At 37.3% G+C, this 15,098-nt stretch overlaps 3 protein-coding genes across 3 annotated transcripts in view; 2 read left to right on the plus strand and 1 right to left on the minus strand.

Annotated features, from left to right (window-relative positions):
• cers5 (ceramide synthase 5) overlaps positions 1-9,479 on the plus strand; it is a 35,903-nt gene extending 26,424 nt beyond the window's left edge. Inside the window, exons 9-10 of the mRNA XM_041781079.1 lie at positions 1,280-1,436; positions 8,514-9,479. Of these exons, the coding sequence (XP_041637013.1) occupies positions 1,280-1,436; positions 8,514-8,678 (322 nt within the window). The 3' untranslated portion in view covers positions 8,679-9,479. The remainder of the gene's footprint in view (positions 1-1,279; positions 1,437-8,513) is intronic.
• Positions 9,480-9,526: 47 nt separating this feature from the next.
• LOC121505635 (cytochrome c oxidase assembly protein COX14 homolog) lies at positions 9,527-12,664 on the minus strand. Its single transcript, XM_041781103.1, has 2 exons — positions 12,509-12,664; positions 9,527-10,011 (listed from the first exon to the last, which is right to left on the minus strand). The coding sequence occupies exon 2, from the start codon at positions 9,996-9,998 to the stop codon at positions 9,822-9,824; it is 177 nt and encodes a 58-aa protein (XP_041637037.1). The 5' UTR covers positions 9,999-10,011; positions 12,509-12,664; the 3' UTR covers positions 9,527-9,821.
• A 668-nt stretch (positions 12,665-13,332) lies between these two features.
• Positions 13,333-14,901, plus strand: LOC121505628 (pre-miRNA 5'-monophosphate methyltransferase). The gene is made up of 2 exons (XM_041781092.1): positions 13,333-13,578; positions 14,225-14,901. Exons 1-2 carry the CDS (start codon positions 13,375-13,377, stop codon positions 14,777-14,779), a joined length of 759 nt encoding a protein of 252 aa, XP_041637026.1. The 5' UTR covers positions 13,333-13,374; the 3' UTR covers positions 14,780-14,901.
• The last annotated feature ends 197 nt before the right edge of the window (positions 14,902-15,098 follow it).

Below are 15,098 nucleotides of genomic sequence, written 5' to 3' on the forward strand. Positions count from 1 at the left end.
GAAAGACTAGTCAGATCGGTTTTCTCTCCCACTATTGTCATTAGTCCCGTCTGTTCTTGATTTTGATTGGCCAGTGAGGGAGAGGTTACATTGACGAACACAGCACTGTTCCAAAAGTTAAATGGTTTTCAACTTTAGCTCTTTTGTAGGGTTTGATTGCACAGAAAACATGGATCCCTGTTGTAAATTTATCTCCCAAATGACTGTAATTTTCAGCTCATATCCTGCAGCCGTAATTTGTAACACTGGTCAGCAGCACAAAACTGCACTCTGTGACAGTCACTGGGCTATTTTATTTTAGAAATACCTCTCAAGTAAGATGTAACAGGCACCAGTTTGTAATCCAAAGAAGCATTTCCCAGCCGTCTTACAGTCCCTTGTACTATTCTACAGCAGAGATCTGTGCTAATGTCCCGGGTTAAGGGAGTTGTCTGAAAACGACTCATCCTCGACAGACCTAACGTTGAAGCTCAGCCTCCAGAGAGCCAGACAATGGAGAGCCGATCATTGGTGAAAGTAACCCGAGCAGCTATATTCAATGTCTTGGTGCGGATGAGTGATAAAGCTAGTGTTGCCGTTGCAGCTATCTGGTCTGAAATCCAAACCTCTGCAGGGGGAGGAGGGTCTGCTGACAACCTGCTGTCACTCACCTGGATTTAAAGGAAGCCATGACCTCACCAACACTCAGCTGACATCCCAGTACAACCATTTAACTCCCCTGCTGGGTTGCTGTTGGCGATCAGATAGGAATCGCATTTGGTACCTTTTTTAATGGGCCTCATTAGAAGAGTGCTGATTAATCATATGATGAAAATGCAGCCTGACTCCTTTTTCGTCTCACTTGGATAAGTTACTGATCATGTGCAAGAGGCTTTGTCACACCATTAAGTAAATTTGCTCTCATACACTATCAGTCAAGCAATCCCTTTCTCCAGTGCCAGAAAGAAGCTCAGTGTGACAGGATACTCAGTGTTGTAAGTAGTAGTATAACTAGGGGCTGGTCCAAGCCTGAGCCAGCCCTTACCATAAGCTTTATCAAAGAGGAAAGTTTGAAGCCATAAGGGTAGAAAGGCTGTCTGCCTCCTGAACCCTGACAGTGAGATTATTCCAAAGTAGGAGAGCCTAATAACTGAAGCTTCAATCTCCCATGCTACTTTAATGGACTGAAGGTGCCACAAGCAAGCAGGCTATGTTCTGGAGAGAAGATACAATACTATGAGCTCTTTAAGATACGCTAATGCCTAACCAGTTAGAGCATCCTTGTATTTATTTTTTTCAGGCTCCTGAACTCCACCATGTTTGAGAGCTGGGATATAGTGGGGCCATTTCCTTCTTGGTGGCTCTTTAACATCTTACTGCTGGTCCTACAAGTGCTACATATCATCTGGTCCTACCTCATAGCCCGGATAGCTTTCAAGGCTATTCTGCGGGGCAAGGTGAGTCAGAGAGAAAAAAAAAACATCTTATGCATTGCAAAATACAAACTATAAACTAACAAACTTATACTCTATTAGACTTATTTAACTCCCATTGAGTTTTTAGGATTGGCAAATTCCCTGTGTGACTTCAGCCCGGAGGAGAAATTTCTACATATTGTAGTTAGAAAATTCTTGGTGCAAATAGCTGACCTTCTCCCTAAATATGCAGAGTTAAAGTCAAAGATTGTTGTGGCTATCAGCAGGCAACACACGCTTTCTTTATACATCAGTGAATTAATTCATTAATAGATATTTTGATAATGGACCTTTCTGTTGTTAGGATAAATCTTGCAGGTAATGTTAAGATTGAAAACAGAGTTGGGGCATTGAATGCTACAAGATCTATAATGTAACTGTTATATCACAATCTATAATATTATTTTTTATTAATTGTTATTCTACTGAACCATGTATTCAATCACTCACTTTAATATACATTCTCTTGATTTATTGTAAATATCTTCCTTGAGTTATATATTACAGAGAAAGACCCATGGGGAAGGGAAGGGTCATACACTTGAGAAAATAAGTAGTTGCAGGTTTGCAGTTACTTTTATCTCGCTGTTAATTATAATGTTGTGAATTCATGCAATGTGACTAATACATGAGGATGTATGCCTGCATCTTCTATTAAAAATGAATGACAAGTTGGTCATACAATCATCATTTATAGTGTTTTAAAAAAGAATAAGGAGAAATTTGCAAAAAAAAAAACCAAAACAAAACACTGGAGTCTTGTTAATGTGAAACAACTAAAACATTGTCTCCTCCTTTGCAATTCTAAGAAAAGTCATTTTAAGTTTAACTTTATCAGGTTATTTTGGTAATCCAATTGCAGCAAAAAAGGTCTCCAGGCAGAATTTTCCTCAGATGTTTCCCATAACTGAACTGCAGAATACAGTGTGTGGAAATTCTTTATTTACAAAAAATTTCCCCCCTTTCCAAGTCTCTCTATATCAAGGCATTGTTTCCATCACTATTTTTTATTTGAGTTTTGGCACTTAGTTAACAAAAGTGTTTTTTACAACCGTCACGTTAAAAGTGTTCTCTTTGTTTTTTCATTTATGTTTTTTGCAAACCATGCTAACCAGAGAAACAATGATACTGGTAACAACTCTAATAGCAGCATAACAATACGAGAAACTAAAAATAATTGACAAAATAAATAAATTAAAGTATTAATAATAATAATAATAATAATAATAATATGTGAAAATAACTCTTATAACAATAGAAGTGATTAAAAGTAGTTTAAGAAATAACTTACTGAATAAGTAAAAAGGTAAAGATTAGCTAAACTCCAAGAAAGACAGATAAAAAAAAAGGAACTAGCAACATCCCAAGAAAAAAGAAAAATAATAAAATAAAATAATGATAAATAAAAAAGAAAAAAAGGTACATTGCAGCATATGCCATTTGTCAAGATTAATGTATCAAGATGTTGGAGATGTTTAGAAAACCTAGATAAATAATATCAAGGCATTTTTAAAATGTCCTCCTTGAGTTCTTAAACTGTTACAGGAAGTCTGCACTATTTCCCTGAGATCCTGGAAACCAGATGATCTCATTGTCTGAAAAATGAACATCAGCTCAATCTTAAACAAAAACAATTATAAAAATCATTAATGCTTTCAGCCCAACTGCAACAACCTGCTGAGTGGATCAAAACCCCACAATCGCTTTATGTACAGGAGTAATTGCTCAGATTTAGGTCAGCCTTTTTCAAACTGAAGTATGCCACGGCTTAATTTGAAACCTTAAAAATCTTCAGAGGCCCACCAAAACCCTCTTAGAAGCATAAAATGAGACTCAAAGTATTTACCTCCAGATTTTTTTTCATAGACACAAAATTACAAAGTGAATGCTTATTTCACAGAGACATACAATAATAAAAGGAAAGCATTTATGGAGTCACAAAGTACAATTATCAAGCAAACACAGTTTATTTTGATTTGATCAGGGATCTGCGAAGTCACCTTTCTTTTCATTTTTTATTTACTCTTTCTATTTGAATAAACTTTGTGACTCCATAAACTTTCCCAGTAAATTTAAAGTAAAGTTGTTTAAGATATTACTAATACATTCTTATGGCAGCAAACTTTTAAGAGTATGTTCAGTTAAATTAACACCAGTTAAAATGTGACACCTGTTCTACTCATCAAACAAATTAAATCATAATGGGGCCGTGTAAATCTTTGGACTGTTTCTTGAAGTTCTGGGACTTTTCTAAAAATATATAAACATGTAGTGAAGTATCTTTTGAACGTTTAAAACATGATTTCCTTATGGTAATTACCTCTCGTGACTCACCTGCCAGCCTCCACCCAAACTTTAGGAAGCACTGATTTAGGTTTACTTCTCTTACGCCGTGTAATTCAGTGAAGCTCATTAAATCCTGAAGCGTGGGATTTTTTTGTATGCCAGTTTTAAGAACTGAGTCCAGAACTTTTGACACCAAAATTTAAACAACATACCTGTGCAGTGACTAAACAAGGCTGACAAATTGTTTATGCATAACTGTGATTATTACCAACAAGATATGTTACTAGATCAGTGCTGGACAGGTTACAAAGGACACTGACTACATGAAAGTCCCACCCAGACATCTGTCTAAACTCAGTATGTTTGTTCTTCAAATGAACATCACATCACGTCATAGTTATTTTTGGTGATGGATCTGCTGCCTCTTCTCTTTTTTCCCAGCTGTCCCTGACTCTGTCTCTTCTCTCTGCAGACGCTGTTTGTTTCCTCTCCCTCTGGAATGAGAGAGGGAGATCCTGTCTTTCTGTCTATCTTTGTCCAGTGAGGCCCTCTTCCTCCTCCCCCTCTTCCTCCCTCCTTCTCTTCCACTTTCGCTTCTCTCCGTCTCCTCTGTCCACCTGAGACCTTTCATCTTTCTCTGTTGTTGCTGTAAGTTTTTTGTTGCTCTGCATTAATTGCTTACACCCCATTTGCTTTCCATGATGAGTCGGTGTAGTTGGGTTTGTTTGGTTGGTTAACTGCAGAATGTAAACAACCAGATCAACTTAGAGAGACAGGAATCAGACAGAGCAGTGAGTGATGAGTGCTGTAATAGTGTCATGAATGTCAGGTATGTCTAACTGTTTCTTATTAAGGAGGCATGTGTTAAAACTGTACCGCACTACCACCCTGTGGCTATGATGAACAGGGATTTATAGGAGTAAATTACTTCTTAAAGACACTTGTCAGAGATATTTGAACCAGAGCAAAAGAAGCACACTTCATTTAACATGTCAACATGAATCTGAGCTACATAACACCTAAACATGGCATTAGACTTAACCTGTGGTCCCCATCTTGTTTTACTCTTAATCCTGTAATATGAACCCAAACATTCAGTCTTACTGAGCAGGTATTACTTGTGGTTGTACAGGCCAAAAAGAAGTTGAGCTTATTTTTGTTGATATTCAGCACTAGAGCTAAGAGTTTCAGAGCACAACATCAGAAACAGTTAGCATTATTTTATTTTTCCTGGTGCTCTTGTTTCCCTGAATTTTCTTAAACTATCATAGTTTGGTGAAATGATTTTGAGGCAGATTATAAAAGTAGTAAGTCTTAATACACAGCATTTGTTAGTATAAAAATGTTGCTCAAATCGAACCAGGGCTTCCTCTTTAAGACTAAACAGTAGCTGAGTTGACTACATTTTATTCAAAGCAACCCTAGATTCTGAGATAAATGAACTTTATTAGATTAATTTTAGTGTATTGTATATGAATTCTGCACAAAGAAACACTAAAGTTCTATATTTTGAGAAAAATTTCAAAATACATTCACATGTATGGCCTTTCTCAAACAGCTCCCTACAATCTCTCCCCTGCACTCACTCTATTTGTGTGCTCTTGTGGAGGGTCTACCACTATGATTGCCACATCCTAAACCTCAGTGCATAGTTGAGAGTAGTGTAGAGGGAGAGTGCATAGTTAAAATCTCCATCAGCGAGTCTGCATAGATACTGACTTACTAAACAAGTGTAACACCTAACAATGTTTGTCATGAGAGATGCTTTGTACATTAAATTCCCAAATTGTCCCCTACACAAACTTTAAATATGTTAAAAATAGAATCATACATGTATAAAATTTTAAAAACTCTACTACCAGGATCTACTTGTCAGATTTTGACAACAGTTCATGCGTTTAAGTATTTTATATTTATGGGGCTGAAAAAGAAAGCTTCTAATACATTTAAGATTGAAATTATAAAATGTTTAATAACAAATGTGTAGTTTTTCTCTCATTCAAGATTGATTTCAATTAGGGCTATCAAACAATTACATTTTATTGCAATCTCAGAATTTCTGTGCATGAATGCTTTTAACCTCCATTTTTTCCCATTTTGCAATTCCACTATTTTGCATTAAATACTGTTTTTGTTTCATTTTGGATTTTTGTACTGTCTTAAACTAAGGATGGTTGACTTCAGCAGAAGGCTGTCAGCATAATAATAATAATAATAACTTTACTTATATAGCACTTTTAAAAACAGTTGTTTACAAAGTGCTTTACACACAGCAAGAGCAGAAACTCAGGAAAAAATAAACATTAAGAATCAGAGCAGAATAGGAGCTCTGTAAAATGTAAAATGACACAGGTAGATCTTGAATGGCAGTTACAGTAGAAGATTATAAAATCTAAAATATAAAGGAGTCCGTGAAAAATAATGTGATTTCTATAATATTCCGAAAGATATCGTAGGATGTGGGAGAAGGAGAGAGTTGAATACACATATTCAAACAAACAATCAAATACATGAAGATGATGGTCTTAGTCTGGTTCTGCTCGACATTCCTGCCTGTTAAAGGGAAGGTTGTTGTCACCACTGTAATGGGGCTAAATACTGCTAGTGCTGTGTTCATTCTGATTAATGCAGGGCTTTATCATAACACAGAGTACGGTCTAGTCCTGCCCTCTTTTTAAAGTGGCTTAAGATAACTTTGGTAATGAATTGGTGCATATAAACAAAGATAAATAGATTGAACGGTGATTGCTTTTATTTTGAAAGAAAATATGATCAGTAACTTTGGGTAGATCCACGATTATGGCTTGAAATTAGCCACAGAAAAAGGAACTTGTTATGGACTGAAAAGGAAATAAGGGAACAGTAAAAGGTGAATGTTTTATATCTCAAGGAGCAGACATTTAACTTGTCCAGTGAGCTGTCTGTGAGGTTTTTTTGAAAGTGAAATGAGACATTGAGGAGCAGTGATGGACTTACTTGACATCACTGTGGCTGCAGGGAGACATTGTAGTGGTTTAACCAATGTGCACTGAGGGGGGCAAAAAACGCATGTGTATGAAAAAACAATGCAATAATTATGGACCCTCATTACTCTACTGCATTTGTTGTAAAATGTCTTTTATAGGCGATTATTAGCAATGCTACATAGAAAAATGTCTGCCAACCTTTGTTCATTGGAGTCTTCAGTTTAAAACACCTGGTCTTTTCCTCACAGGTTTAAAATACTTTTTTCTGTTCTGCTGCTGTCAGCTTTGAACCTGAACTAGCTAAGGTTTCATGCTTTAAGTCCAGTTGAGTTTTCCAGCTAATACCTCCCAGCTACAGTCACCTACAGGCCTCTGTTTTACTGTACAAATTCATACAGAAATGTTTACGTATTATAACTCAATACCAGTAGCAGCTACAGTGAGCCTGACAGTTTGGGAAGACTCTTCAGAGCGTCCCCTTTCTAAAGACGCATTGTTCCTGCTTGTATTCCAAATGCTTCAAATGCAGCATTCAATTTAGTTTGGGTACACCTGGATCAACGTTTTGACTCATTTTACCTGGAATTGCTGACTGCCCTTATTGCAACAAGTCTAACTTACATTAAATGGGGACCATTTATTATTTCAATGACACAAAGTCATCTTACACTAAGTACCGGTTTCCATGGCAATGAGGGGAGTTCATCCAAAACCTTAACACCATAACTGAGGGGGCTTTATTTGAGGTATTAGATACAGCTCACTCTGTGTCAGAGTTTGAGTGAGGGGTTTGAGGAAGGCCTTTAAGTTGCCAGTGTTGTGTAATGCATTCAGGGTAGTAATGTCAAATGATTGCTTGCTCTTCTTCCCACATCTTTGTGATCGTACTCACCTCAATCTACCTTAAACCACAGTGACTTCTTCCTGACTGTCCTCGTCACTTAAGCTGTATTTGGGTTAGAATTAAAGGATGACTCAGGTATGACATTCCAAAGGATGAAAAATAATTTGCAACTGTTTGACATCTCTACCCAGAATGCATTAGACAGCAATGTCAGCCTACATGTGAATACATTGTAGAATTTTCACAAAATGTAGAAATCTTGAGTGTTTTTTTGTTTTGTTTTTTTACCAAACATACACATAAAAGACACTATTATTAATCAAATAAAGCCATACGCCTTAATATGCAGGGTTCCTGCTCCACTAGAATATTTTTTCCAATATTCCATAAAAGTCTCTTTTACATATAATCATAATTGACCTACTATGGTTTTCTTATGCCTCTGTTTATACATCTTGACCATACAGAACCATGTGAGTAAGCCATAAGTTAAGGCCATTAAGAACTAGCTTGTCTAATTTTTCCCTGTATTTCCTCTTAAATTCCTTGTATAAACATTTTTCTGCCTCCTAAAGAGCAGCAGGGGAGCAGGATGGTCTCTGGACAATAATAAAAATATTTCTGTGTCATCACTTTGGTATGAAAGTGATCACAGACCAGGATTTCTAAAAATGGATGTCCTAATGTTGTGTGATGCTATATTATCTTATGGTGTTTGACATTTAAGTTACATTTCCCTTTTTTAGCCTTCAACACCTGGTAGTGGGTACAGCAGCAAAGAAACATATTGAATACCATTCCACCAAAAAGCTAAGCTTAATTTAAATAACTTGGTAAATGTAGCATTGGTAAAGCTGCTTTAGTGATATTTTAGCATGTGTTCCTTCTCCTTGCCTCTGTATTTGTGCAGTTATGATATTCTGTTGGTTCTTGTTGATGTTTACTCCTCCGTCTTCCTTCCAGGTGTGCAACGATGTCCGCAGTGACATTGAGAGCAGCTCAGAGGAAGAGCCTGACACGCCCTCAGACGGCCTCAAAGCTTCTCCTCACACTAACAAAGGAGAGAACGGCACTAACGGCCACTGTGCTTCTGCCAAAGCGCGGGTGCAGAACCACAGCAGCTGGTGACACAGAGCCTGACGCTGGAGCCCCCTGCAGTCCGTCCCTCGTGCGTTGCTGTCTTATGACATTCCCTGAACATGCAAGGCTCACGCCCACACATACTGTGTTAAACACTGAAAGTGACTGCACACTATCCATACGTTGACAAACTGAAAGAATGGATAAAGAGACGCTGAGATCTGCTTTGAGGAGCCCTGTATCGACGTGTAAGACACGACTCTCGAGGTGATGAGTAAAGCTGAAATTATGTGATCAGTTGATGAGTGATTTGCGTAGCCTTATTTTCAAATGATGGGATTTATTTGCTGCCAGATGTTTGTTGGTTTCAATGTTCTCTCCCAGTTTTATTGGTCAGATGAACTTGATTATTATTGTGTTAAAGGTTCCCTCACTCTGCTTCACAAAGGCTAGGAAACTGCTGCTTTGACAGGTGAAACTTAAGTGTTTTGCATTTCCCAGCAGGTATTGAAATTAAAAAAAAATGTTGCTATAGCTGTGGTTTTTTATCAGCTCTTTAAAGAAGGGCATCTGCTGTGTGTGTAAAGTACAACACTTGTAAAAAGCACTGTTTTCTGCCCTTTGAGATTCATTGTGGATTTACCCTTCAAACGCATTGTTTGTGACTTGTGTATTTCTGTTTTACTGTTTTTTACTACGACTTCTGAGACCAAATGTTTATGAAATTGTTTGATGTCACTGCCTATAGAGGAATCCAGGTTTAAGGACTATACCAAATGTCTGGTATCATGTTCTCACTTGAGTGCCTTGTAAAAAATATCTTTCCAAATATATTCTGTTGTAAAAACATGTCGTCTTTGTTTCAGTTGTGTTTATACATACTAGAATATACTGAGTGTTTTAAAGGCATTTAATTTAATATAATACAAACAATTACAGCCATCTTGACTCCAAACAGTGCCGCCTATAACAGGGATTTTAAGCAGGTCATTGATGCAAATATGATCATAATAAATTTTCTTGAAGATCTTATGACAACACGTCTTCCTTGTTTGGGCTCTTTACCCTCACAGAAATCAAAAGAACATCCAGAGAAGATTTGACTTCATTATTTGGTGATGGATGAGAATTGGCAAGAGGAATGGGAAATGTCCACATCTGTGCAAACAAAGAAAAGCAGTCCATCATGTATCAGTCTTTGATGATTTCAGGATCTTGGTTTTCTGCTGCCAGTTTCAGCTGTTTTTGCCTCTGCATGTAGCGGTATCCTCTTAACGCACACAGGTATCCTCCATAGACCGTCAGCAACATCATCGAGCCAGAGAAGACCCGATAGCCGATGTCAGCGAGCCGCTTCCCAGTAACCATGATGATGAGGACCCTGAAGGAACCGGATAAGGGAGTTAATGCGAGTTCAGCAGCAAAATACAAAACAGTACCAGGCAAAGCAGCTTTTACTTAAAGATACAGTTATGAATAAAGAGAATAGATTCATACATGGTCGAGTTATACCATCATTGTACTATGAGATTAAAAAGTTAAGGTTCATGTGTAAATTATTAGAAAGCAGAAGAACACTAAGAAGAATAATTTTATAGCCAAATTAGATTTTCTTTTTTTTATAGTGATTGCAGAGCTTTTATTGTGCTGGTGTTTGATTTGAGGGTTTCATCAATAGCGCTCCCTCTTGTGCTAGATTATTGTGGTGTTAAAAGGTTCTTGCAATTTATTCTTTTGAGAATTAGCATCTTAGTTTTAGGAGAAAAAAGTCTGGGTGACACATTTTTAAAAGATTTATTGTTTTGACACTCAGAACACAGCTGTAAGAATTGTCTTGTTTAGTTCAGAGTTAGTTTAGAGCAGGGGTGTCAAACTCAATCACAGCAGGGGCCAGATTCTGAACTAAGGTCTAACCTGAGAGCAAGCAATAAAATATGGGGGGAAGAAAACTTTGCACTGATGATGAATGATTTTGAGATTTAAAAAAAGTCCATATGATAAGTTTAAAGGCTCAAAATCTGAGATAAAAAGTCAAACTTGTTAGTTAATAAATCAAATAACAATTTTAAAAGACAAATATGAGAAAGCTGAAATCATGAGATTTAAAAGGTCCAAATATGAGATAAAAAGTTAAAATCAGGAATTAACAGGTAAAATTATGAGATAAAAGTCAACATCGTTAGTTCAAGGGTCAAAATATGAGTTAAAATTTTCACTCATGAATCTGAAGGGCAAAGTGAGAAAAAAAAAGTCAAAATCATACATTTAAGTTAGAATTGTGAGATGCTAAATTGAAAATATGAAATAAAAACAAATTAATTTCTTTCCCCACAATCCTGACCTTTTATCTAATCATTTTAACTCTTTACCTTTTCTTCCTTTATTGACTTAACAAGGATTTAAATCATCAAGTTTAAGTTTACATTTTGATACTGAGGAAATCTGTAGACATCATACCAGTGGGCCAGTGATAAAATATGACACGATTGTGCAGGCCTGGTGTAACTGTATTACAGGCCTTGAGTTTGACACCCCTGGATTAAAGCTTTTTATTGTCCCACAGGAGGAAATTTGGTTTGCAAATGGTGGTACAAGGACAGTTAGGACCACACAGTTTACATTAACAATGTGTATCATAGTAGCAGCATGTAACCAACATTAATTGCAAATGATCCTCTGATTCTTATCAAAAGTATAATAAAGTGCCTCAAGAAGACATTTAAAATGAATGCAAAAATCTTTAAAATGATCACAACCCTTTCTGAAATATCATTCTAAAATTGTTAACACCACAAGGACAGGTCAAAGGTTGAACAAGTTCAGTGCATTAATTGCACACAGGGGAAAGAAGAATTTGTATCTTGTTTGTTCCTGCTCTAGGGAGCCTATATCTCCATCCAGAGGGAAGAGGAATGATTTCCTCCAAGAGAGCACGGTCAGAGCTGGACAAGATTGACTCCTTCCTGCAAAACTTGTCAGTCAAAGATCTTTGTGAGAGAGAGCTGCTGGATACCAGTTATCTTTCTGGCCTTTAAGACACTTCTGGACAGATGGTTTTAGTTTTGTACAGTAAGGTTCCTATAAGACAAATCTAAACAATAACTTAAAATTGACTTGATGAAAGATATGTAAATTAAAACCATCAAAATCTTATCAACATTAAAAAAAAAAAAACAGTCTGCAGGAAATACAGTCTCTGCAAGCCTCGTTTGCAGATTTTGGATGTGTTCAGGTTGTGAGTCAGGTTTTTAACAATTCCTGTCACCAAGTACCGTCCAACCAAAGAGTAAAGGTCACAGTGCTAGCATTCTACTTTCACGTATATTCAGTGCAGGCGTCAGGTCATAAAACACCAACAGTTAGTTTTTTATCTTCATATCTGCTGCAATTCTTTAGACACTACCATGCTAGAAATCTGAGAGGAATCGCAGTTGTTCTGGTCAAGTATTTTGACGTATAATGAGGGATTAAAACTAATGAATATAAACCCATGTGCAAAGAACGAAACAACTGCAAGGAGCTAGCAGGAGCTGAATGAACATGGTCCGTGATAGCAGATTTGCACAAGGTGGGTAAACAGTTTACGTTTAATGCAAAAGTGCATGTGAGGCGTTGACATGAAGCGTATAAACCCCTATCCTTTTTACAGCAATCTCACTAATCAATATCTAAATTTATGTGGTTAAAACATAGGGTAAAAATAAATGTCATGTATTACCTCTACAAGATGAAATTGTTCAATTTATCCGAGCTAGCTTGTCAGCAGTCTGTCAGTTGTGTTTGCACCAAAGTTAACAGTTAGCATACTTAGTTCCTTCGTTTTAAACTCTCGTTTTCTAACGTCAGTAGTGAAAGATGTGAAAGTTTGTATTTCTTACCTTTTACTTTTTGTAGACGATATCAAACACTGGTAATTGGAGGTTACTTGGCCTCAATGTCAGCACGCAGACATGTGAAATTAGCTTTCAAGCTAACTAACCTTCGCTTTCGTAAGGTACGGCAACTCCAAGGGGACTTTTCACAAACTCTAAAATAAAAAGGCAAGCAAGAATAACAAAGCGCCCCCTACTGACGGGGAGTTGTTTGTTGCATGTTGAATGTGCTACAACGCCGCAGAAGATGTTTGAGTACTTATTAAGCTAAAATGACAACTTACAAAACAGAAACAAAAAAGGTGATGACGAAATGCATAATTTAGAAAAGTAAGAATTAACTTCTCCACGAGCGATTCAACCATTTAAATGTTTTTTCTATATTACAGTAGAACAGTAACTGGGTTTACATTTGAGTTACGGTTGACACAACATTTACGTTTCATTTATAATACCATGGATCATTTTTCAAAGAAAAGACCAAATCTCGATTAAAATAGCATTTTCCAAAGGGACATTTCGGTGTAAAAGTAAGAAAGTGCGTTTTAGGACCCTTTAAAAAAGAAAAGCTAAAAAGGAAAACGCATCAAGCCGTTAAATTGCAAACGACTATATGGCTTATGGTGTCGTCATGAACTGACGTTGCTATGTCAATGTAAAAATAAATAATAAATGCCAATTGAACGGAAAATTGTAATGACTATTTATTATTTCCACACAAATAGTTAAGGTTCGAGATAAATATTTGTGTTTAAAAAAAAAAAAAAGAAATACAGTCAGTTAACAAACCACACACGGACCGGTGCTTGTAACTAGAGGAAGAGTTTCTCCCGGACGTATTTGAAAGGCGGACATACTACAATGCTGCTACAATGGCAACATGCACAGTTAGTACCGATGATAAAGATGTTATAACAGAACCAGGAGCTGCACCTTATGGTAACTTTATTAACTACTACAGCTTCAATCCTCCCGAGGAGCGTCTGAGACTGATCCCAGCTTCACTCCTTCAGGATTTAAGACTCAAAGAGGATCATGGAGATACTCTGATCCTGGACGTGGGGTGTAATTCAGGGGTAAGAGACTCATAAAGACATGGGGCTCTAAATTTCTATAAGATACCATTTAAAAATGAACCTTGATTGATTGGTTTCTTTTCCCTTAAACTCTCCCTTTAAAGTGTGCTGTCTCTCATCAGGTTTGCCAACCTAATATGTACAAATCAAATCTACAAACTAATGATTTTCATTATCAGTATTATCATTGTAAGTTCTTCCATTTTTATTGTCATTATAGTAGTTAATTTCAGTATTTGACCGATAACTTCATTATCATTTTTTTGTCTTTCCTACTGATGACACCTACTCTTTGCCATTATGATTGGTATTGTAGTCATGAATACGTTTTTTGTTTATGTCTCTTTGTCTCTTCTGTGTCAATGAGTCAACAATTACAATTCAGGAGATGGATGTTCAACATGAGTCTAGTTCTGCTCAGGGGTTTGACCTAACTCAGCGGCTTTCAAATTCCTTTTGCTCAAGGCACACCATATTCATATCCATGCACAGTAGCATACAATTAAACAAAGGCTGGTTGATCAATGCTCTAAATTTAGTTTACTACAGAAATAACTGCCTGTGATGCATAGCAATCAATGTAACACATCAGACATAATTCAAATCTAATCTAAATCTGACCTATTTTGTTGTTTACTTGTGCCAGGATCTGAGTGTGGCCTTGTACAAACACCTGGTCCAGGAGCCTGCTTGTGCCGAGGATCCAGAAAGCTCTAAAGTTCACATCTTAGGCTTCGACCTGGATGAGACGCTTATTCAGCGGGCTCAGCAGTCCAACCCTCTGCCACACTTCCTCTCTTTCATTCCTCTGGACGTCACCGAAGACACCCAACAGCTGCAGGACTATCTCAGACAGCACGACAGTACCCACTTCCACCTGTGTGTGTGTCTGGCTGTCACCATGTGGGTCCACCTGAACCACGGAGACTCCGGCCTGCTGAAGATGCTCTCTCACCTCGCCTCCATCAGCCAGCATCTCCTGCTGGAGGTGCAGCCCTGGAAGTGCTATCGCAGCGCAGCCCGACGTCTGAGGAAACTGGGCCGCACAGACTTTGAACACTTCAAGACCCTGAAGATCCAGGGGGACATCGCAGAACATGTCAGGGAGCATCTAGAGAAACACTGCAGCATGGAGCTGGTACAGGTCTTTGGCTGCACCACGTGGAGCAGGAAGCTGGTGCTTTTTAAAAGAAGAGACTGAGGGACAATGCTGCAGAGGAGCAAACAGATGTACATTTTGATAATTCCAGTTTTGTGTGAGACAAGTGTTCATTTTTATCCTTAAAGAAAGTCAATTAAAGTTTCTTTGTGGAGTTTTTTTAATCTGGTTATGGTTCCAACTAATTATTTCTACATAGTTATTATTTCTGTCATCCCTAATAAGGGCAAGGTGTCAGACAAGGGGAGTAAGAGCATGCTTCCAAAACAGCTCATTTTTAAATGTATATTATATTTTTAAATATTTTTATATTTTTGAATTTAGATGACTAAACACTTATTTAGATAGACCGTCTTAGAAA

This window comes from Cheilinus undulatus, linkage group 3, assembly GCF_018320785.1.
Source record: "Cheilinus undulatus linkage group 3, ASM1832078v1, whole genome shotgun sequence".
Lineage (NCBI taxonomy): Eukaryota > Metazoa > Chordata > Actinopteri > Labriformes > Labridae > Cheilinus > Cheilinus undulatus.